The sequence below is a fragment of the Sesamum indicum genome, linkage group LG1 (assembly GCF_026168435.1).
Source record: "Sesamum indicum cultivar Baizhima isolate 11 linkage group LG1, ASM2616843v1, whole genome shotgun sequence".
NCBI lineage: Eukaryota > Viridiplantae > Streptophyta > Magnoliopsida > Lamiales > Pedaliaceae > Sesamum > Sesamum indicum.
The window spans coordinates 8,034,591-8,060,193 of NC_142657.1; the positions used below are offsets into that span (position 1 = coordinate 8,034,591).

Below are 25,603 nucleotides of genomic sequence, written 5' to 3' on the forward strand. Positions count from 1 at the left end.
AAAGATGAATGCCCAAAAATCGAGTTTGAAAAAGAGAAAATGAGCAAAATACCGTATTCAAATGTTATCGATTCTATCATGTTTCTTATGGTTTGTTCCAGGCCCGATATTGCTTATACCATCAGTTGTCTCAGCAGGTATATGTCTAATCCTGGTCCTCCACATTGGAAGGCCCTGAAATGGCTCCTTAGATACAGTCGTGGTTCTGATGATATCGGTATCACTTGGTCTAAATTTTTTGATAACATTCATCTTATTGGGTATGTGGATTCGAATTATGCAAGCGATAGGGATAGTAGAAAATCTACTACCTCTTACATATTCTCTCTATTGGTTCATGCATTAGTTGGAAATCTCAATTACAACATATAGTTGCATTATCTACTACGGAAGTTGAATATATAGCTACCACTGAAGCCTTTAAGGAGGCAATATGGTTAGAAGGTTTGATAAAAGAAAATGGTTTTCTTAAAAACAAACTTACAATCTTTTCTGATAGTCAGTCCTCTATACAATTGTGCAAAAATCCAATGTTTCATGATAGGACTAAACATATTGATGTTAGAAATCATTTCATTCGAGACATTGTTAGTAAGAACTTATAAAACTTGGAAAAAATCAAAACTGATGAAAATCCAGCTGATATGGTACCAAATGTTTGCCTGCTGAAAATTCCTTATGTGTTTAAAAATTCTAAATCTTTTTCCAGACTAACACTCCTGCTAGAAATTTTAGTTCCTTGTGACTGCAGGTACCTCGGAGGACTCTCTTGGCAATAATGAAAAGCCAGATCCATATAAAAAGGGCTCCGGACCTCAGACTTTGGGTCTTTGGTCCAAGGTGGAGCATGTTATTTTTTCTATGGCCCAAAGACTCTAAATTACTAAGCCCACTTGGAGGCCCAACCAAGCAAACCCGACAGGCTGACCCATGGACTCTAACCCAACCCAGGTTCCACCCCTTTTATACCCTTTACCTTAACCCTAAAATCTATTTTTGATCTCTCTTCTTCTTCTCCTAGCACCGACTGCTCTCTCCTCTCCCCTATCTCTTTGATTTTGTTTCTCTCTATTTCTCACCATGGAAATGGAATCTTTCCTTAACCAAATCAATGGTTTTTGGAAAAGCCTTCATGGCTTCTCTTCTTCTTCGATTCCCTACTCCTATAAAAGGGGATCTCCCTTTCAGTTGAGTATCATCAGCTGAATCTCTTATACGCACTAAACCAAAAACTGTTCTGAGTGAACTGAGTTTTCTTCGTGGGTCTCTATGATATAAAAACTGGTAAAGATCTGAGTGATCTTAAGGTTTCTGTCGGTTTCAGTGGTGGTGCAGCCGTGGCTGAAAGTTTGTGTGGTACTAGGTCTTCTGTGACCATATTTGGGGATCTGGCTTACCTGAGCCACATTTCACTCTAATCTGTTATTTCTGTTTTCGATTCATTCATTCATTTTATAATCTGTAATATTATTTGTATTTTAAGGGGTTTCGTACTCCATTCTCTTGTAATAGTTGATTAGGGCTTCAATAGTCCGAAATACATACAAGGTTGCCACTCTACAGTATATATAACAAAAAGTAATTTGATTTAATTTATTTTAAATTCAATTCCACATCATTTAAATATTTTATTAAATAGAATTTAATAATAATCCAGTTTATTCTTATAATATCATAGAGTACGGTATGCATTGGTTTATTTATATGGACATATCATTTGTTGTTTAAGTAAGCAATAATGAAAAACCTGATTCATTTTTTCCATCCCAAATTAATTGTTCCAAACTATATGTATTTTCTAACAAAATTAATAATTTTAAAAGTACGAAGAGGATTAATTTTATTCTAACCAAATCCGTATTTAAATGTATGATTAAGATCAACATATTATAAAAGTTGAAAAAAATGTGATAGTATGAGCTATTATATATATATATACATGTGTATTAGAAATCTATATTAAGTATAATACAGCTAAATATCAATAAGATGTTTGAAACATCAAATAATTTTAATTAAATAAAAAATTCTTTGAAAACAATTATAGACCAAAAAGAACAAATCAAAGCTCTTTGTCAGAATTTTGTTTTTTAAAAAAACAATGTATGCATGAATTATATACTATCACTGAAATAGAGACTAATTACGATTTAAAAATTAGAAATTGTTAGATAAAATTACACGATAAAGGAATTTTATGATAAACAATTATATAATTTTTTTTTATGATTGAGCATGCCAAAAGTGAAAAAGTACACGGCGCTAAGTATTTCTTGAAAGACAGAATGAGTAAAATTTAAAAACATAGACCAAAGTATCTAAAAATGATTTCGTGCCTCAAAAATAATGTCTTGGTGATTATTTATTCATTAAATTAATATGAATGATGCATTCAAATAGCTCTTAGTTGAGATTTATTTTAAATGAAAAATTCAAGGCATGATATCAGCAATGCAATGGAAAAAACAGCACCTGTGGTAAAAAAATTGCAGCGGGACCTTTGTTTATTGGAAATATACTTTTGCACACTAATTCAAACTTGATTGTAGATGACAAAATTGCCGATGCGTTCAACAATTTATCGCGTAAAACACTTTCATACATTGCCCCAACGAAGCAAAAAAGGTGAGGTCGTAGTCCGTCCTTCATTAGAAACTGTGAGAAATGGATCTAAACGATGGAAAACTACGGAAGTAGGATACTTTCTTGGAAAGCGACCGTACTATCATCGCTTGAAGGAGTTTGCTCACTCGATCTAGCAGGCACTACGAGAGGTCACAACAACTGCAAATGGCTTCTTTTTCTTCCAATTTAAATCTGTAATTGATATGGAGGAAGTTATTGAAGGGGGACCGTGGTTGTTCCAAGGACAACCGATAGTATTGCAAAAATGAAAACCAGGTATGGCTATGAGAAAGTTGAAGCATACACAAATACCTATCTGGATAAGAATGCGACACCTCCCAATGGAGTATTGGACGACGGAAGGATTGAGTACTGTTGCTAGCGGTGTGGGTAAGCCTCTATACCCTGATGCGATAACGAGGGCATGCACGAGACTGGACTTCACTCGTGTATGCGTGATGATTGATGTTACTCAGAACTTGCCCAAACATATTATCATAATGACGCCAGATGAAGATGGCGGGGAAACCCCATGCAAGGTTGATATCAAGTATGAATGGCTTCCCCCTAAATGCACTGGATGCATGACATTGGGTCACTTGGAGAAGGAGTGTTCGTTGATTAAACCTCAGAAACAGACAAAGCCTCCAGTGAAAGTGTACGTACCAAAAACCAATGTCCCCCCTCCACCAGCCCCCAAGGAGAGAGAGAAGAAACATAAGACCGTGGTTGAGGTGGATGATGAAGCGAGAGGAGATGAAGGCACAGTACAGAATAAACGTTACATCTCATCACAGAAGGAGAATGGTAAGGAAGTGGTTATTTATAATCCTTTTGATGCTTTGAATTTACTAGATGATATAGAAGAGAATACTAGGGGTCCTAACACATGCAGCCCCTCTAGTAGTGATCCATGTTGAATTTAGCGGTGTGGGATGTCCGGGGGCTGAATAAGAAAGACCATCAGCTCGCAGTTAAGGACCTTATCTCAGAATACAGATTACATTTTATGGGTATCTTAGAAACTCGTGTTCGTATTAACAATGTCATGCATATTCAGTCGTTTTTGCTTCCTCATTGGAAATGGTTTGTTGATTATGCAACTGTGGGTAATCGCATTTGGATAGCGTGGGATGAGAATGTTGTGGATGTTCATATTCTAGATTTGTGGAATCAATTTATGCACTGTCGTGTCACTCTTAGGGCTGACAGTGAATCACTCATTATCACTATTGTTTATGGTGCCTCTGAGATGATTGATCGCGGAAGCTTATGGACTACCTTGGAAACATTAGCTCGGGAGCACTCGAATGAGCCCTGGCTGGTGGGGGGGAGATTTCAATGCGGTCCGAGAAATGAATGAGGTGTGTGGAATTTCTGGTGATATAAGGATGGCCATGGAAGAATTCAATGCTGGTATCCAAGAGGCCGGGTTAATGCCATTGCCTATGCAGGGGGAATGGTATACTTGGCATAATTGTAGCACGAACTCTCGGAGTCTATGGAAGAGATTGGATCAGATACTCATTAATGATAGATGGCTTGTGAGATTTCCTTCCTCATGTTATCATAGCCTGTTACCAAGGACTTCTGACCACTCGCCGCTTGTACTGCATGGGGACAGGCAAAATCAAACAGGAGGTATGTTTCGTTTTGACAACTACCTAACACATTCACCTGAATTTATCCCCTGTGTGTAGAATATTTGACAGCATACAATCATTGGGGTTCCTATGTTTGCGGTAACACGTAAACTTAAAGCATTGAAGCCGGTCTTCAGGGAACAAAGGAGGAAGAAGGGGGACTTGACATTTAACGTTCAATTAGCTATAGGCTTTCATGATGAGGCAAAACAACTGGTGAGCTCAGATAGACAGAATGAGGCCTTTTTATAATTAGAACACTGTTGCCGCCTGGTTTATGCAAAAGTGGTAAAACTGGAACAAATCATGCTGCAACAGCGAGCCAAGCTGCAATGGATGAAGGGAGGTGACCAATGCTCACGGATTTTCTTCCATAAAATTGCCCAAAGAAGGGTGGCGAGGAAGATATTGCAGATCAATGATGATAATGGGACCATCCACACAGAACCAGAAGAGATTATCAATGAATTTGTCCGTTACTATCAAAATCTCTTGGGCGGCAACAGACGACAAATAATGGGTGATATTGGTTTTCTCAGACCGTGGGCAAGACATGTTCTTTCTAATGAGGAGGCTGACCACCTTATATCGGCATTTACACCGGATGATGTGAAGCAAGCAGTATTTGACATTGCAGAGGATAAGGCCCCGGGACCTGATGGATATTCATCAGGATTCTTCAAAGCAGCCTGGCCAGTGGTGGGACAGGAAGTCACAAAGGCGGTACTAGAATTCTTTAGTTCCGGTAAACTACTCAAGCAAGTCAACTCCACACTTTTGGTACTAATCCCAAAGGTACACACTCCTATGACGGTTGGTGATTTTAGGCCAATTTCGTGTTGTAACGTGTTATAAAAAATTATTGCAAAATTACTAGTCCAACGGTTGAGTGTGGTTCTAGACAAGATAATTAGTCCCTGTCAGGGAGCGTTTATTCCAGGGCGTAGCATTGGTGACAATATTTTATTGGCACAGGAATTGCTCATGGGATATAACCAGGTGAGACTCCCACCTCGTTGTACCCTGAAAGTCGATATAAGGAAGGTATATGATACTGTGGGAGTGGGACTTCCTACTTGCGGCCTTGCAATTATTTGGCTACCCCCAAACGTTCACCAGGTGGATTGAGGAGTGTGTGACGACGGCCTCATTCTCGATTGGTCTTAATGGAAACCCTCATGGTTTCTTTGCAGGAGCACGTGGATTAAGACAGGGAGACCCTTTATCTCCCTATCTTTTTGTTCTTGTTATGGAAGTCTTGCATTTGGGATTATTGCAACTCATTGAGCAAGATATGCAATTCTCTTGTCACTGGAAATGTGAGCCGACCAAAGTATTCCAGGTGGGATTCGCAGATGATCTCCTGCTCTTCTGTAGAGCTGACTTAGATTCTCTCAGGATCCTCAAGATGGGGTTGGACCGATTTGCAGAATGGTCTGGACTACGGCTGAACGTACAAAAAAGCCATGTCATTATCTCTCGATCAGCACAAGGTTGGAAGGATCAGATTTTAGCTATTATGGGCTTCCAGGAGGGCCAACTACCAATGAGGTACTTGGGTCTCCCTCTACTGTCTTCAAGATTGTCTTTATCCGATTGTCAGCCACTTTTATTGAAAATTGATGCTCGCATTAATGGCTGGGGAGGAGTTTCATTATCGTATGCTGGACGTATACAAATCATTAAATCCGTACTATCAGCAATGAGCATTTATTGGGCGTCTGCATTCATCTTACCGAAGGCTATTATTAGACAAATTGAGAAACGCCTCAGAACTTTTTTATGGAAAGGCAAATCTACGTCGGGATACACCAAGGTAGCGTGGAAGGATGTGTGTAAACCAATTAAAGAAGGAGGCCAAGGAATTAAGGATATCGGTATCCTTAACCGTGCCTTAATGGCAAAGAAGTTATATGACGTTATCAGATGTGACCGAACATCTATATAGGTTGAGTGGTTGAAGAAGGGACGATTGCACAACACTTCAATTTGGACAATTAATGAGAAGGGAGGATCATGGGGATGGTGAAAATTGATCCGACTTCGCAGCTCTATCCTACCTATGACGGAGTTTCTTATTGAGTGGATTAAAATAAATATTATTTCCTAATTATATATGTATGGAAATGAAAAAAAATAATTTATGTAAATACACTTTTAAAAATAATTAAATGCACTCTAATAATGGATTAACAATATTTTTTGTTAGTTGTTCTATTCGAGGTGATAAATTTAAATACATTATTCAAATAATGTAATATATGAATTATCTGCGTAGAATAATTATATTATTTTATATTTTTTAAAATTTTTAATTATTCCAATCATGTAGAAAATATTACGTATAAAATATTAAGTGGTTAAAATAAAATATATTTATATTTAAAAATTAAATACTTAGAAACAAGACAAAATACTTAGAAACAAGACAAAAACATGACAAAACAAGCAATGGCAAACATTGCTTCTGTTTTGGGCCATCTCTGAGATGGCCCAAAACCGAAAACAAACATAAGAAAATTATTTCACCCTATCTAGATCGAACACAAAAGATAAAAATAAAGAGGAACTCATGGAGTCGAAAGTTGAGCATGAACGTTTTGTCGCTCCGGCGCTGGATCTCACTCCTCCACTTGTCTTCTCTTTCGCGTTTCCATCTTTCTAGCCAAAAGGTTTCTTTCTCTTGTCTCTTTTCTTCTTTTTAAGCTAGTTACTCAATATGGTAAGAGAGACAAGGAATCTGCCTTTAATTAAACCTTGTTTTCTTTCCCTTCCTTTTAGTTCTATTTCTACCAAGCTTTTCAAATATATTTTACAAGGAAATAAACTAGTTCCACAACAAATTTCATATTAGCACTCAACTTAGAAATTTTCAAATTTCGCCTACTGCATGTCTGATAGCCCGTGGGCACAGGTAAAACTAACACCGGTTTGTCTTGCGAACTTCTGATAACCCGTGGGTCACAGGTTATTTTGGCAGCGCTTCTATTAGAATATTTTATTTTTCTATTTTAGTTCTTCTCTTGCAACTCTCGTTCCTTCCACAAAAGCACCTAAAATATCACAAATACACCTAAGAACAAGCATCATATCATAAGAGTATAGGGGTATCAATAGAAAAATACATCATATAATTGACCTTATTCACGTATACTTAATACTAATGTATTATCTAAAATAATTTTTTAAAGGATTAATATTAACTTTAAATTTATAATATTAGTTGATAATCTATTGAATTTGGGTTATTGCTTTTAAAAAATTATTGAAATTTTTATTTTAAATTTTAAATTAATCTATGTCTATGGTACACTATTAACAGTAACTTAAAGTTATTTCTTCATATGTGATTTATTTAAAAATATTAAAAAAATAAAAAAAATGCGAAGCTTATTTTATTTATTTGTAATTGCATAAGATTTCAAATTTGTAATTTTCTATTGTAGTATTATATTTTTAAGTAATTAATTAGTTAGCTACTTTATTTTTACAAAAAACCAATTTGTTTGACCCTCAAAAAATCCTGATCAAATTTATGATGACTACATAAATAAAATAAAGAAAATGAATAAGAATCATTAAAAAATTATGGTTCATTGAAACTTTAACATGTGTCGAATAGATTATTCTTATATGTCTATTAATAACTTATTGAATGACTTAGTTAATGACTATTTCTGTAATACTTGTTACAATCTTATTATATCTGTATCAGTAAAACTACAATGTGTCTACAAAATTTTAAAAGACCTATCCAATGATTCATAGTTTATAAATAGTACAAACATTAATTTGTTTATGGTTGCGTGCCCATTTTTTTTTTCATTTTCTTTTAATGTATTTGGAAAACAAGTATATGTGGCAATGGTTTAGGAGTAAAAATTTCAGTGTATTTTATCGAAAAAAATTGAATTTAGTACAATGACAATTTGTTCATATTATAATATCATAAATGAATAAAATATCACATGACAAGTAATAGTCACACTCCAGATGTTCAAATTATCTTTTAGCGTCTTACAACAAATAGTCTTTTATTTTGAGGATAAGTGATTCAATTTATTTATTTTTATTTATCTTTTAACATGTTTTACTTTCAAATGTTTGATTTATATGACAATTTTGTCTCTAACTAATTATCATTTATATATGTGCTTGGAAAAAAATTTCTAAATGTATTCAATATTCTTTAAATGTTTATGATTTTTTCTAGTAATTTTTATCTTTAGTAAAATAATATTATACGATTAAATTAGTTGAGTCAAAAAGTAAAAAAGACTTTTAAAGACATTCATCTTTTTTATAGATATATAGATATAGATAGACAGAGTATAGGTAGATATAGAATATAGATATATAAAATAGAAATAGATTTAGTTAATTATTTATAATAATAAAAAAAAAGAATGGGTTGATTATGAAAATGTAAAAATACAAATTTGACAATTACGTCTACTCTCTCCCCTTCCTCTCTCAATCACCGTGCGTGTCTTCCTATCTCATACTTAGAAGTAAACAAGAAAACAAGAATTGCTTCTTCTGAAAATATATATATTTTTTTTATGGGTTTGATATTTTCGATTCACTTCTTGATGGGTTTATGACTGTTGATGTGCTTATTTACATAATTTCACTGTCGATTTTGCGGATCAATATAGACTGAGATTTCTTGGAGTAGTTTATGGGGGTTCTGTCGACGACGGAGCGGTCGCGCGTGCCTTCGTGGAAGTTCCTTGTAGCCGGCGAATCCACCATGGAGGAGTATAACCTGCTTATTTGGTTTCAAGAACTTCATCATTCCAAGACTGCGTGTGGTTGGTCGCTCAACCCTAGAATATATTCGTTATCTTTTTCCTATGTTGGGTTCATTTTTCTATTTTTCGTATTTTAAATATTTGTACCCACTGTCCACCGTTAACTTCTTCTCTTCTCTCGACCCTTCTACGCAGAAGAAACCCGCCTCTCTCCACTAAAGATTTGAGAGCCCTCATTTTTATAATTTGATTGAAAGGAAAGTTGATATCCTCCTTTGAAATTGCAGGAGATAGTTATACGAATCCATAAAAAATCGCGTTGAAAATGTGGGTTTTCTACTCCAGAGAAACTGATTTCTCTACTACAGGTGCTCTCATCTTTGTCCTCTCAATAATTGAAGTTATTTTGGCAATTTTAATTTCAGTTTGATTTCTTAATGATAGTAACTTTATATGTTTTCATGGGTTTCGTGTCTTTTTTTTTCCCCTTCTGAATCTGGGATTATTTATTATTCTGTGAGAATTTGGAGAAGATCAAGGTAGGAAGACTTTTCTTGATGTGTAGGGTTGGTACATTGATTGAGTAAATTGTACATTGAAGGAGACCGAGAGAGTTTGAATCTATTTTGTGGAACTTCGGAATTATTGAGATAAACTTTGGGGGTGCTGAAGCATTCTTGTTCGGACTCCAAAGCCACAAGATCGAATATAAGAAATTAAAATTCATCAACTAGTTACTAATTTTAAATTATATATTATGCAGTCGAATGAGAACTCCAATACCTTTAGCAAAGGTTCTTCTTCGGGCCTAGAATGTAGATAACTATACATACACATGCAAGCATATTTGGGCATGTATCAGTATTTCTGTTTTCCTTTGTGTTGGGTGTAGGATTATTATAATGGATTTCTAGTGAGTGACTTCATAAATTTACTTTTTCAAAATTCATGATTCGGCATGAGTACTAGAATGAAACAGGGACCTTGCCATGTGTATTATGTTTTTTGCTTTCAGCATTTACTGAATATGCTGCTACCCGATTTGTTAAAAAATTCCAGTGTTATGATTTTTAGTTTGTACATGACTCTACTATAACTTGTTTTAGCAGACTTGTAATCTTCATTCAAAGTTATGAGACTCATCTCGACAGAATTCTTGTGTTCCATATTTTTATCAATGTATGTATTGTACTTTGTGGCATATATTCAAATATGATTGTAATTACTTGAGCTGATGTGGCACTCTGTAAAGGTTACTCTTTAAATCCTGAGGTCATTGCTTCATGTTCTGGCAATAAAACCTCCCTACTTGTAGGGTAAGGCTTTGTGCACTTGGATCATCAGCTGACACAAAGACATTGCTTCCGTTTGCATTAAGTAGACCTTTTCATTAGATGTTACAACCGTTGACAAGAGTAAAGACACAGTTGAATTATGTCTGTCCTAAGTCTTGAAAATAGGTTGGAGCAAAATAAGGTAATAATTTCCTGTCTGAAATTTGTTGAAATGGCATTTATCTAGTTTGTATTATACATAAAATTATTTCAATTTTTCAAGGAATCTTTGTTTTGCTGATTTGCGTACTATCTTTTTCCATTGTCACCCTACTGACTATAATATCTTGCTAATGGTGTCCCTTATTGCGGACTACAGGGAGAAGATATTCTTCTCAGCTCAATGAATTGATACCTCAGTCGCGGTTAGCAGATAAGTGTCAACAAGTGACTTGCTTCCATGCTTCCAAAAGAAAGCAAATTGGTGTGAACAGATTCACCTCCGGATTCTTTGTTGACAAGTCAAACTTTCATCTGCCAAGGCACAAACTTGATTATGCTAATGTAAGGCATTGGTAACTGTAGTAGTTCTTTTCCAGTGCTTTATCTTGATCGTGAATCTGTGAAGACAAGTTGTTAGCCAGTCTTTTTACTATTCGTATGAAAATTGTGATGTCTCTTTTCTATATCATTTTCTTCTTGCTAAATTGGCAGTGGGGAGATTTGAATGGCATCAATTGTTTTCTGCTACTTATAGATTATATTCATCTTTGATCATAATTCTATGATTACAATTGATTTCCACCCCATTTTCCATCTTTTTCAAAATTTTGAGGATCTTTCTTCATCCACACCACAATTCAGAGCAAATATTTACATTATCCAACACTGCTTTTCTACAGCATCGTTGTCCTTTTTTAGGATGGTTTTTTTGAGGCAAGAAAGGGAATGGCGAGTTCTGAGGAGAGTGAAGGGAATTTAAGGAAACAAGTGCGTTTATGCTGATTTTGTTTTCATTCCTTCCCTTGGTATCTGGTTCTTGTGTCAAGCATTTGCCATGCTCTATATGGTTAATCTTAATTTCAAGAAGTTTCATCATTTATCTTCTAATAGTCTGAACTCACTTCTTATTGATTCGTTCCTGCCAGGTTAGACAATTTGATGTTCCACATGCCACTGTGGGCCCTGAAGAGCCACATGCAGCAAGTACAGCATGGCCTGATGGTATTATGGAGAAAGAGGGTTTGGACTTATTAGAATCAGAAGTAGAGAGAAAAGATTTTGAGAACTTTTTGAGATTTGAGCTTCCTTCTCACCCAAAATTGCACAGAGGACAACTGAAGAATGGGCTCCGCTACCCCATTCTGCCGAACAAAGTCCCTCCTAACAGGTACTGTTGTTTACAATATTTTGCAGTCAGTTGGATGCAATAAATGTACTTTTAGGTTGTTCCGAATTTACAGTGACATTGTAAGAGATTTTTAATCAATTCTTCAAGAAAATCATGAAACATTGCAATCTGCAGTGCGGTGTGAAAATAATTCTCCCCATTTAGGAATATATGAATGTTGACCTCACCATTTTTCATCATTTTTCTGCTCAAACAAGGTGCCCGGGGGGGGGGGGGGGTGCCGGGGGGGGGGGGGTTACATCTCTTCTTTAATGGCATGATTTTAGAATTATGAAGTATTTCTTATTCTCTTTCTTTCTCTTGTTCTATTATAATTATTTTTAAGAGCATTATGAATGTGTCATGGTGGGAAAGAAGCAATAATCGGGAGAGAAAAATATTTACCATTCCCTAATGATCATACTGGTATTACAATTTGAAGAAAGATCACTTTTCTGTTATTCTCGTACCTCTCTAATATTCTTCAAGGTTTGATCTTTTGTTGGTACAGTTGTTGCACACTTGCACTCTGAGAACAAGTTGAGCAAAAGATTTCCTATTGATTGGAGGAGCAGATTAAGAAATGGGATGCCGATAAAATCAGGAAATTCCATGAGCGCTGGTATTTCCCCGCAAATGCCACATTATACATTGTTGGGGACATTGATGACATTTCTAAGACGGTTAACCACATTGAAGTATGCAATTGTTCTCAATTGATTAACTATCTCTAGATGATGTTGATCTGGGGCATCCGTCTGTTATTGTCTACATTTAGTTTCTCTGTAGTTACCTCAGAAGTAGTAGGTAATTTCCAAGTCTTTTGTTGGCAGTTTTTGGACAGACGGGCATGGAAAGTGAGGTAGCTGCTTCACCTACACCAAGCGCTTTTGGTGCGATGGCCAGTTTCCTTGTTCCTAAGCTGTCAGTTGGACTGGCTAGTGGCTTATCTCAGGAAAGGTTATCCAATTCTGTGGAATCATCAAAAAACTTTAGAAAGGAAAGCTATGCTATTCGCCCTCCTGTTCAACACAATTGGTCCCTTCCTGGAAGCTACACCGGTGCAAAGCTGCCCCAAATATTTCAGCATGAATTGCTTCAGAATTTCTCAATTAATATGTTTTTCAAGGTTTGTATTCCTCTCTCTAAGTATTTATTGAAATTTGTTTCTTTGCATCGTTGCTTTTATGCTGTTACTGGGACTTGTTCTATGTGCATAGACTATTATAGTTACTCTTGAAAGTGTTCTTTCCTTCCATATCTTCTATTCTGCTCTTCTTCTTTATATTTTTGATGTGGGGGTTGGGGGCATTAGGGATTAAAAGGCATCCTTTCTCTGATTTACCATCATACTTTGAACACATTGCCTACATGGGCAAGGATGATATTAAAAGTACAAAAGAAGAAAAAAGAGAAAACAGGAAAAAAAGGTTAGCTATCTTAATCAAAATTGAATTGTGTTTAGTTATTTGGTTACGTGTATTACTTAGCCTGTGCACTTGAAGACCAGCAGTTGATTATTTGGTGCTGGTTTTGGAAGCTTTAATATCTGAAGGCAGTCACTATCTTCTCTGTTCTCCCATACAGAGATGGTAATGGATTGCCACGGCTTATGCATGCTTATAGTCAACGTTTTTAAGAACATGGAGTAGGAGTACCTGGAGTCCTTCGCTGATGTTCCATTTCCTTTAGATGAATAAAAAGGTAGTTTTCTTTATCAATAATTTCTACCATAATGAATCTACTGCTGTTTTCTCTCAGATCCCTGTTAACAAGGTTCGTACATATGGTGACTTGCGGAATGTGCTGATGAAGAGGATCTTTCTTTCTGCTTTGCATTTCCGAATTAACACAAGATACCAGGTGCACTGACTTTTCCTTTCAATTGGTTCTTGCGCAAAAAGCCGTCTTGGGATTTCTGCCTCTAGTATGTTATGGTTTGCTTTTATGTTGCCTCAGGTCAAAATTTAAGTTGCTTGTGAAATTCATGAGGCGCCTTTTTTCTTTCTTAATTATATAAGAAAAGGAGAAGTGAGATACAATGTTTCCTCTTTATGTGTTCTTTCATCCAAATCCAGGCATAGTGAACGACAAAATTATAGAAAAATATAAGGCAAGTAGTATATTGCAGAAAAGTAACAAATATTATTTTTTTCTTGTCAGTGCCAAAAATGACTAATCATATGTTTTCTTTGGTGTGCCTCTTCTAATGCATTGACTGAGTTGACTGGTCACTGGAACTATGAACTTATTGAAAAGGCAACCAGTCATTAATTTTCTTGAGGAAATGAAGCTGAAGGAAACCTAATTCATGGAATGATATTTTATCTTCCTCATGGCACTATGAACACAATTGCTCAGCATCAAAAGTACTGTCATCCTTAGTCTCTGAAAGATTCTGACAGTATATTCACTGCATAGTCCAATTTGTATGTGGTTCCATGAGATATTAATTTTACAATGTTGGCCTGGAGTTACATTGATTTGGTGTCTATCTGTGTGGCTATTATCAATTTTGTCTAGGCAGTTGGTGTTTTAGTTTGCGTTTTCATTATTTGTATTTGAAGCTAATCGGAAGAATTTTCAGAGTTCGAATCCCCCATTTACGTCGGTGGAATTGGATCACAGTGATTCAGGAAGAGAAGGTTGTACAGTAACCACTCTCACTGTCAATGCAGAACCTCAAAATTGGCAAAATGCAATCAAAGTTGCTGTGCTGGAGGTTTGTTGTTTCCCTAAGTTTCTTTCTCATGCTCTCTCTACGATCATATATGTTACCTTGTTGCCACTTACAGATACTGTATTCAATGTGAATAATAGGATCCCATTTGTTGCCTTTCTCTCTTTGTTTTCTTGAAACAATTTAGCTTGGTTAGGTTTTCCAGTTATCCTGTCATCCTTTATATGTTTTTGCTTTGCATTTCAGGTTAGAAGGCTTAAAGAATTTGGTGTTACTAATGGTGAATTAGCCCGTTATCTAGATGCCCTGTTGAAAGATAGTGAACAATTGGCAGCTATGATTGACAATGTGTCCTCAGTGGATAACTTAGATTTCATTATGGAAAGTGATGCACTCGGTCACACTGTGATGGATCAGAGGCAAGGACATGATAGTTTGGTTGCTGTTGCTGGTACAGTTACTCTTGAAGAGGTAATTATTGCCTTTTCCTTCCAATCCAATTGGTTTACCTGAATGATAGCTTTTTGTATTTTGCCTTCACATGTAGCAGACAAATCATGATATGTCAAAATTGTTTGAAATATGAACAGTTACCTTCTCAGACTTATTGGTTTCTTCATTATGTATATGGAAGTAATCAACAGCAAACTCACATGTCGCAAAGTTGTAGATGTTCCTAGGATGAAGTTTGCATACTGATGTTGTATTTTCTGATATGTCTTAGGTCAACTCTATTGGCGCAGAGGTATTGGAGTTCATATCTGATTATGGGAAACCATCTGCGCCACACCCAGCTGCAATTGTTGCATGTGTGCCAAAGAAAGTGCACATTGATGGAATTGGTGAAACTGACTTCAAGATAGAACCAGAAGAGATTGTGGATGCTATTGAAGCTGGTTTGAAGGAACCCATTGAGGCTGAGCCCGAGGTATTTACCTTGAAGGCTTTTATATGTTATAAGAGGGGCATCAGGCGGGCCTGGGGCCATTGCCCTCCAGTTGGAGAGAGATTTTTATGTTTTCATCTTTAGAAAGTTGTGCTCGGAGATGCTTCTGTTAATTCTTGTCATTCCCATTTACAGAAGAGTAGGAGTAGAAGGCAAAGGGGAAGTTTCTTCATTCGCCCAGTTCCTATTTGACTTAAAACTTTTTTCTCTCTTCTGCAGCTTGATATACCAAAAGAGTTGATCTCTTCAGAACAGCTGCAAGAATTAAGGTTGAAGCAAAATCCATCCTTCATTCCTGTTGACCAAGAAAAGAAAACGACAAAGGTTTATGACGAGGATACGGGAATTGTGCAGCGGCGTCTTTCAAATGGCATTCCTGTAAATTACAAGGTAAATAATTTTTATATTCTCAATAAGTTAAAAATATTCATTGTGTTTGGGAAGTTTTTCTGATTCTTCTATTCAGAGTTTGTAATTGACTGCTGTCTTTTCCTTTTTAGGAATAAAATTAAGTGTTGCTTCAGAAACTCAGTTCATGATCTTGTTTCCAATTTAGTTTTATTGGAAGAATTTCTCTATATACTTGTTTTGAAACATCTGGTCTCTACATATCACTATTTTCTCAGGATTCTTGCTCTTTTTGGCTCTTAAAACCTCAAGGTCTATTTTGATGGAATAGTTTGCACCAGAATTAATACATCAGTGTTTTGGCTGTGAAAAGTTAGATTTCTGTTCTAGCTATGAAGCAAGCGCTTAGTGTTAGTCTGAAACTAAAGGTTCTAAGCAGTGTCATTAAAATTTTTAACTTTGAAATTGCAGTTTCATATTTTACGACAGGATGCTTTTACTTCAAAATGTTCCTGTTCAATATTTCTGGACAAAAGTCATAATCATAAGCCGTGATGGTGAGAATTACACAAGTGCTTGGCAATAGTAATCATGCTAGTCTTATGCTGTAGCTTATGCTACTTTTGTGATCTTAGATTTTTGCAAATAGATACTTATGGGATTATTTTCAAGTAGACATGAATGTGCAGTTGTGTTATGTGATTGTTGATCTGAGTAAATGTGGAGTAGTTGAGGCCTAATTTCATACATTTTGAATTGCTTGAAAAAAGAGTAGGAATGTCTGTGCTTCCACTCAATCATCGGAGTTCTTGTGAAATCATATTTGTTTGCCAAACGCTGCCCAGTTGATCCTTATAAGCCTAACATGGGACATGCATCATTTTGAAAAGTCAAAGGCCCTTCCCCTTAGAAGTTTCTTTACCATGAATGGGAGAAAAAAAATGGAAAGAATAGCAAGAAAAGGGAAGATTACATCTACTCCGCTGGTTTAGGTCACTTAGTAACTGGGTAACTTCATCACAAATGTTGTTATTCACGTAAAACGGTGACTAGAGCCATGAGTATGCAAAGCACTTTAGGTAAAGCGGTTTTTGGTTGAGTAACCGGGTGCCTTCACCACAAGTGTTGTCATTCGCGTCAAAAGACCAAAATACGACGTTTTTTGGTTGAGTAACCGGGTGCCTTCACCACAAGTGTTGTCATTCGCGTCAAAAGACCGAAATACGGCCTAAAGAACGTAATCCACGGCAAAAACAAAGAAAAAAAGAAAGGAAAGAAAAGCCGTGACAAGACAAAAGGGGAAGAAAAAAAGAAAAAGAAAATCATTAGTGGCCAAAAAAAAGAAAGAACAACAAAAGTCGTTCCAAATTAGGCAAATATAAGGGGATAAAGGGTATTGTGTTGAAGCGACGGGTATGGTGACATTTAGAAACCTATGATTTTGTGGAAGCTTGATTGTTCTACTCTCCACTTGGCGAAACAAGGTGTTGTGATGTGATTGGCCTCTTACCCTCATTATGATAAGTTAACGTTTACATAACGTATTGCGGCATTTGTGGTTTGAGATTATGTGCACATAGGTTATAGGTTACGTTTGTTATTACGAATCGTTGGCACAATGTTGAGAACATGTCTTTTGCATTGTCAGACTTTTACTTGAGGACAAGCATTGTTTAAGTTTGGGGAGTTTGATAAGCTTAGCTTTTACATATTTATAATAGCGAATAATAGTATTTTGTTTTGTGTGGGAGGCAATAACTTCAAAAAAAATTGCACAATCCTTTCCTTCTATTTTTGGTTTATATCTAAAAATTGACACATTTCTTGATGGCTATCTGAAAATCCTGTGTAAATCCTTTATTTAGACATGCTTTGCTTTATTTGACTACTATTTTTGGTTGGGAGGTGATAGATTCTGATCTTGATATTATTTTACCAATATAACTCACAATAATTATTCTAAAAGTTTTTAAATGCCATATTATTATAATTATCTTTAATTTTATGGATTATTCCTCTTAGATGGCTATATTTGCAGGGTGCAAGTTCAGTGTATAGTAGTAGTGGTGCTTCTTACATGGATCCTTCTCCGCCCCAAGGGTAAAACTTAAAAGTAAACAAATATGTACGATTTGTGCTTCAGTAAAAAGAGTTACAGAAGTCGTTCATACTGCATATAGACAAGTATATAAATTTTTCACCACTAATATTTCCTATGAATGTGGTTTATCCAGGTATGTGAGGCTGGAAATAACTACCAAATCTTTTTATGTCTTCCATCTCTCTTTTAAACTCTTGAGGTTTATCCAGGTATATGAGGTTGGGAATCATGGTTAACTAACAAATCATTTTTGTCTCCCATCTTTCTTTAAACTCTTCTAATGATAACTTTATAAGTTAATTTTTTTTCAGTTACATTTGCTACACTTGGTGAGAAGACCATGTGTTACACAAAGTAATAAAAATATGCACAATGTGATTTTTTGTGCGAAGTTTTGTGTTCATAATCCATCTTGCATTCTGTGGAGAACTTTAGTATTTGTAACATCCATTCAGGAATCATTCTTAACGTAGCATAATATTATGTATAGAGCTGGATGGTTTTAAAGGTCATGACCTATTGCATTTTCGTGGGGGAAAGAAACCTCTGTACTTTCCCCGGTTCTAATATTGTTTCCATTTTGCTTGCTTTGGTGCTTAGTGGTACAAACAAATCTTGAGGTGGGTGAGGTACTCCCGGTTTGTTTCAAGCATTGTTGCAGTGTTAGTATTAGCATCAGTTAACATACAAATCAAGTATAATACTCCTATGAGAAGGGTGGTCTTAAGGTGAGCATCTCTCTGTTCTTTACCCTTTACGCATACTCATTTCGTGTGAACTCTTGTTGCCAGGATACTTGATTTCTTGATGCAACCAATAAGCTTTTTCTGTAGTTTCTGTTGAAGTTGGTGACCTGAGTTTGCACAAGCTCGTTTTAGTTGCAATTTTATCTTTGAAGAATGTTTTGGGTGTGTTCGAATGGAAAGACTAGTTTGTGGAGCTTCACTGTGATTAACAGAAAATATTCGCAGGTTTGCTGAATGCAGCAACATTCCTTAGATGATTTTAGTAAAATTTTAATGAGTTGTGACTCTATTGTTTCAAGGGAATTAAACGAAAGGGGGGCTAGGATATGACAGATTCCTACTACATTCAAGTTATTTGATTGCAACCTCAATCTGACCGACTTTCTAGGGGCTCTTTTCCCCGATGGATTCCGTTTGATCACAAATTTGTTTGTTTTTTTTTTTTTGTTGTGTTATCCATGAAGCAATGCCAATTGAAGCATGCACACTATTCAACAGTTTTAGATATTATTAGCTTTTTGATCACTTCAGGGTGACAACATTGTTTGAAAAGATCTTGTCATCTGGGTATTAATTACGGATTTGTGCTGTTGAGAAAGAATGCAATGATTTCCTATGTGACTGTGAAGACTTTGGGAGTAGGATGACATTTCTGAAGTTACTAGTGGAGACGATGCAAATGATTCTAAGTATGTTTTTGGTTTGCAGTCAATCCGAAGTTCATGTTAGTAGATCTAACATGAAACTGAATTGAGGAATCTGGGAGAAGTGTGGTTATTAGGACTAATGGAGAGTGAATATCCAGATTTAAGCATTGAACATAAGTTAAATGCTTTAGTTGCGTTGATTGATCTACCTAGTGTTGGTTCTGGTTCTGGTTCCAGTATGAGAATGGAGGTAATCCTTTTATTTTTCTTATGGCTCCTTTATACATTTTGTTTATAGGGTCAGCGCATTTCTTCTTATCTCTACACAGATCTCTTTCTAATTTGTTGCTTTTGCATTTCGAGTGTTAGCAGATACATTTGTACTAGTACGTGAATATACGAAATGTTGCATTGTGTCTGATGATTCCACTTCCTGGAGTTGGTAGAAAATATATTTTTCACCTATACAAATTATAACAAAATAGAAAGGTTATTGATATTAAGTTATCCAAATCTCCTTGAAGATTGGAGCGTGAGGTAGGGGATTGTTTTTTATACATTACAGGAGTTGAACTCTTTGTGTCATTGTGCTAGGTGGATTTTAGACGTCCACTTGGCATTTGTGTCTTATAATTAGTGTGTGATATAAAATTTTTTACATATTTTAGATTCACATAAGAGCATCATCTATTATAAAATGCAGGGTTAAAGCAGAATTTGCACTCTAATATGAATAGTTTGGTTAAACTATATAATTGATAATTTTAACGGGTTTGTACTCTAACACTAAACAAGATTGACTTATCTACATGTTTCACGTTTCGGTTGTTAAAATACTGAGTGGCTAAAACTTCTAATGTTTTTGTGTAAATGTATAACTATAACAAATTAAATTATCCACATTATTTGAGTCTGCATCTGTTGTTGGTGTTATTTATTAAAGATTTGCTCCATATAGTAAATAACTTTTTGTAGTTACAATATTGAGTGACTAAAATATTCTCTAATATATTTATGATTTAATTAGTTCAGTTGATGTGTTCCATCAGTTTTTGGTTTTTTTTTTTTTTTTCTTAATTCATGTATTTAAAGTTAATACATTTTATTAGTTTCCCAATTGAATTGTGTGTGCTTTGTTGAGTAGTTATCTATTAAGCATGTGAGCATTATAATAACGACCATTTGTTGACCCAAAAAAAGGTAATTTGTTTTAAATTTATCATTTTTGATAAGTTATTTATCTTCTATTTCATCTTAATTAAAAACAATAAAAATTTACATTATGTAAGTAAGATTTAAGTACTTTGGTTAAATTATATGATTGATAGATTGGATAAAAGTTGGAAGTTTGTACTCTAACTCTATACCAAATTGAACTATTTGCATGCTTCGCGTTAGTAGTATTACTTATTGATGATCTAGTATGATTTATTTATGTTGTAGGAGTTTATTTATTGATGATCTAGTATTATTTATTTATGTTCTACTCTTACAGTAATTACCCTTTTGTCGTAGAAATATTCAGTGACCAAAATAGTTTTTAATTTATTTATTATGTATTAATAATTTTTGATAAATGTATAATTGTACAAAATTAAATTATCCGCATGAATCGAGTATGCTTCTGTTGCTAGTGTTAGTTATTAAATATCTACCCCGTAAAAGTAATTTGTGACAATATTGAGTGGCTAAAACATTCTCGACATATTTATAGTTTAATTAGCTCATACTCTCTTTGATGATTTCACTTCCTGGAGTTGGTAGATAATATACTTTTCACCTATACAAATGATAACAAAATAGAAAGGTTATTGATACTAAGTTATGCAAATATCCTTGAAGATGGGAGTGTGAGGTAGGTGATTGTTTTTTATACATTATAGGAGTCGAGCTGTTTGTGTCATTGTGCTAGGTGAATTTTAGATGTCCACTTGGCATTTGTGTGTCTCATAATTAGTGTGTGATTTAAAATTTTTCGCATATTTTAGGTTCACATGAGAGCATCATCCATTATAAAATGCAAGGTTACAGTAGAATTTGCATTCTAATTTGAATAATTTGCTTAAATTATATAATTGATAATTTTAACGAGTTTTGGTACTCTAACACTCTACAAGATTGGCTTACTACATGTTTCACGTTGGTAGTATTTCTTATTATGGTTTTAGTATAATTTATTAAACCCTACAGTAATTAGCTATTGGTTGTTAAAATATTGAGTGGCTAAAATAACTTCTAATGTTTTTGTGTAAATGTATAAATATACCAAATTAAATTATCCATATTATTCGAGTCTGCATCTGTTGTTGGTGTTATTTATTAAAGATTTGCTCTGTACAGTAATTAACATTTTATAGTTACAATATTGAGTGGCTAGAATATTCTCTAATATATTTATGATTTAATTAGTTCAATTGATGTGCTCCATCGGTTTTTGGTTTTTTTTTTTTTTTTAATTCATGTATTTAAAGTTAATACATTTTATTAGTTTCCCAATTGAATTGTGTGTGCTTTGTTGAGTTGTTATCTATTAAGCATGTGAGCATTATAATAACGACCATTTGTTGATCCAAAAAAATGTACTTTGTTTTAAATTTATCATTTTTTGTAAGTTATTTATCTTCTATTTCATCTAATTAAAAACAATAAAAATTTACACTATGTAAGTAAGATTTAAGTACTTTGGTTAAACTATGTGATTGATAGATTGGATAAAAGTTGGAAGTTTGTACTATAACTCTATATCAAATTGACTATCTGCATGCTTCGCGTTAGTAGTATTACTTATTGATGATCTAGTATGATTTATTTATGTTTTAGGAGTTTATTTATTGATGATCTAGTATTATTTATTTATGTTGTAGCAGTTTATTTATTGATGATCAAGTATTGTTTATTTATGTTCTACTCCTACAGTAATTAGCTTTTTGTCGTAGAAATATTCAGTGATTAAAATAGTTTTTAATTTATTTATTATGTATTAATACAAAGTTAAATTATCCGCATGAATCGAGTATGCTTCTGTTGCTGGTGTTATTTATTAAATATCTACCCTGTAAAATTAACTTGTGACAATATTGAGTGGCTAAAATATCCTCAATATATTTATTGTTTAATTAGCTCATACTCTATTTGATGATTGTACTTCCTGGAGTTGGTAGATAATATATTTTTAATATATTCAAATGAGAACAAAATAGAAAGGTTATTGATATTAAGTTCTCCAAATCTCCTTGAAGATGGGAGTGTGAGGTAGGTGATTGTTTTTGATACATTATAGGAGTCGAGCTCTTAGTGTCATTGTGCTTGGTGGATTTTAGATGTCCACTTAGCATTTCTGGGTCTTATAATTAGTATGTGATATAAAATTTTTCGCATATTTTAGGTTTACATGAGAGCATCATCTATTATAAAATGCAGGGTTAAAGTAGAATTTGCACTCTAATTTGAATAGTTTGGTTAAATTATATAATTGATAATTTTAACGAGTTTGTACTCTTAACACTAGACAAGATAGATTTATCTACATGTGTCACGTTGGTAGTATTTTTTAGTAAGGTTTTAATCTAATTTATTAAACCCTATAGTAATTAGCTTTTGGTTGTTAAAAACTTTTAATGTTTTTGTGTAAATGTATAACTATACCAAATGAAATTATCCACATTATTCGAATCTGCATCTGTTGTTGGTGTTATTTATTAAAGATTTGCTACGTACAGTAATGAACTTTTTGTAGTTATAATATTGAGTGGCTAAAATATCTTCTAATATGTTTATGATTTAATTAGTTTATAATCTCTTTGGTTGATGTGTTCTATCAGTTTTTGGTTTTCTTTTTTTTAAAAAATTCATGTATTTAAAGTTAATACATTTTATAAGTTTCCCTATTGAATTGTATGTGTTTTATTGAGTAGTTATCTATTAAATATGTGAGCATTATAATAACGACCTTTTGTTGACCCAAAGAAAATATTTGTTTCAAATTTATCAATAGAAACCTATTCTTTTAATGCACATACAAGACTAATGAAAATTTGTATAAAGACTAGCATTTTTTATAAGTTATTTATTTTATTTATCTTCTCTTTCATCTAATTAAATAGAAACAATAAAAATTTACATTATGTAAGTAAGATTTAAGTACTTTGGTTAACCTATATGATTGATAGATTGAATATAAATTGGAAGTTTGTACTCTAACACTATACCAAATTGAACTATCTGCATGCTTCGTGTTAGTAGTATTATTTATTGATGATTTAGTATTATCTATTTATGTTGTAGGAGTTTATTTATTGATGATCTAGTATTATTTATTTATGTTGTAGGAGTTTATTTATTGATGATTAAGTATTATTTATTTATGTTTTACTCCTACAGTAATTTGGTTTTTTTCGTAGAAATATTCAATGACTAAATAGTTTTTACTTTATTTATTATGAATTAATAGTTTTGAGTTAATGTATAATTGTACAAAATTAAATTCTCCGCACGAATCGAATATACTTCTGTTGCTGGTGTTATTTATTAAATATCTACCCGTAAATTAACTTGTGATAATATTGAGTGGCTAAAATATTCTCAATATATTTACTGTTTAATTAGCTCATACTCTCTTTGATGATTCCACTTCCTGGAGTTGGTAGATAATATATTTTTCACATATACAAATGATAACAAAATAGAAAGGTTATTGATATTAAGTTATCCAAATCTCCTTGAAGATGGGAGTATGAGGTAGGTGATTGTTTTGATACATTATAGGAGTCGAGCTCTTTGTGTCATTGTGCTAGGTGGATTTTAGATGTCCACTTGGCATTTGTGTGTCTTGTAATTAGTGTGTAATATAAAATTTTTCACATATTTTAGGTTCACATCAGAGCATCATCTATTATAAAATACAGGGTTAAAGTAGAATCTACACTCTAATTTGAATAGTTTGGTTAAATTATATAACTGATAATTTTAACGAGTTTGTACTCTTAACATTATACATGATTGACTTATCTACATGTTTCACGTTGGTAGTATTTGTTTATTATGGTTTTAGTATAATTTATTAAACCCTACAGTAATTAGCTTTTGGTTGTTAAAAACTTCCAATGTTTTTGTGTAAATGTATAACTATACCAAATTAAATTATCCACATTATTCGAGTCTGCATCTGTTGTTGGTGTTATTTATTAAAGATTTGTTCTATACAGTAATTAACTTTTTGTAGTTACAATATTGAGTGGCTAAAATATTCTCCAATATATTTATGATTTAATTAGTTTATAATCTCTTTGGTTGATGTGCTCCATCAGTTTTTGGTTTTTTTTTTTTTTAAATTCATGTATTTAAAGTTAATACATTTTATTAGTTTCCTCATTGAATTGTTTGTGTTTTATTGAGTAGTTATCTATTAAGTATGTGAACATTATAATTACGACCTTTTGTTGACCCCAAAAAATATCCTATGTTTTTAATTTATCAATAGAAACCTATTCTTTTAATACACATATAAGACTAATGAAAATTTGTATAAAGACTATCATTTTTTATATGTAAATTTATTTTATTTATCTTCTCTTTCATCTAATTAAATAGAAACAATAAAAATTTACACAATGTAAATAAGATTTAAGTACTTTGGTTAAACTATATGATTGATTGATTGAATATAAATTGAAAGTTTGTACTCTAACACTATACGAAATTGAACTATCTGCATGCTTCGCGTTAGTAGTATTACTTATTGATGATCTAGTATTATTTATTTATGTTGTAGGAGTTTATTTATTAATGATCAAGTATTATTTATTTATGTTCAACTCCTACAGTAATTTGTTTTTGTCGTAGAAATATTCAATGACTAAATTGTTTTTATTTTATTTATTATGAATTATAGTTTTGAGTAAATGTATAATTGTACAAAATTAAATTATCCGCACGAATCAGTATACTTCTGTTGCACATATTTTAAGTTCACATGAAAGCATCATCTATTATAAAATGTAGGGTTAAAGTAGAATTTGTACTCTAACACTATACAAGATTGACTTATCTACATGTTTTATGCTGGTAGTATTTTTTATTATTGTTTTAGTATGATTTATTAAATCCTACAGTAATTAGCTTTTGGTTGTTAAAATATTGAGTGGCTAAAATAACTTCTAATGTTTTTGTGTAAATGTATAACTATACCAAATTAAATTATCCACATTATTCGAGTCTGCATCTGTTGTTGGTGTTATTTATTAAAGATTTGCTCCGTACAGTAATTAACATTTTATAGTTACAATATTGAGTGGCTAAAATATTCTCTAATATATTTATGGTTTAATTTGTTCATAATCTCTTTGGTTGATGTGTTCTATCAGTTTTTGGATTTTTTTTTTTAATTCATGTATATTTAAAGTTAATACATTTTATTAGTTTCCCCATTGAATTGTGTGTGTTGGTGGTTA

At 33.5% G+C, this 25,603-nt stretch overlaps 1 protein-coding gene across 5 annotated transcripts; it reads left to right on the forward strand.

Annotated features, from left to right (window-relative positions):
* The first annotated feature begins 8,754 nt into the window (after positions 1-8,754).
* Positions 8,755-20,056, forward strand: LOC148789428 (stromal processing peptidase, chloroplastic-like). 5 transcript variants are annotated; one of them, XM_088885591.1, is made up of 15 exons: positions 8,755-9,082; positions 9,310-9,390; positions 10,338-10,498; positions 10,676-10,860; positions 11,445-11,686; positions 12,198-12,308; positions 12,520-12,815; positions 13,448-13,549; positions 14,274-14,408; positions 14,613-14,837; positions 15,091-15,294; positions 15,532-15,702; positions 17,699-17,760; positions 17,895-17,970; positions 18,362-20,056. In XM_088885591.1, the coding sequence occupies exons 5-15, from the start codon at positions 11,641-11,643 to the stop codon at positions 18,491-18,493; spliced, it is 1,560 nt and encodes a 519-aa protein (XP_088741717.1). In that variant the 5' UTR covers positions 8,755-9,082; positions 9,310-9,390; positions 10,338-10,498; positions 10,676-10,860; positions 11,445-11,640; the 3' UTR covers positions 18,494-20,056. The 5 variants fall into 5 exon arrangements, with proteins under 5 accessions (XP_088741717.1, XP_088741726.1, XP_088741720.1 ...); XM_088885600.1 differs by lacking the exon at positions 10,338-10,498 and having other exon boundaries at positions 8,756-9,082; positions 17,699-17,785; positions 17,895-18,465; XM_088885604.1 differs by lacking the exon at positions 10,338-10,498 and having other exon boundaries at positions 8,757-9,082; positions 17,699-17,773; positions 17,895-18,465.
* The last annotated feature ends 5,547 nt before the right edge of the window (positions 20,057-25,603 follow it).

What these genes read in the sequence shown, in the direction of transcription:
- LOC148789428 (XM_088885591.1), top strand. Translation starts at nt 11,641, where the DNA reads ATGGGCTCCGCTACCCCATTCTGCCGAACAAAGTCCCTCCTAACAG. An exon ending in AGGAAATTCCATGAGCGCTG is followed by an intron (nt 12,309 to 12,519) that starts GTATTTCCCCGC and finishes TTTTGTTGGCAG; the next exon opens with TTTTTGGACAGACGGGCATG. An exon ending in GTACAGTTACTCTTGAAGAG is followed by an intron (nt 14,838 to 15,090) that starts GTAATTATTGCC and finishes GATATGTCTTAG; the next exon opens with GTCAACTCTATTGGCGCAGA.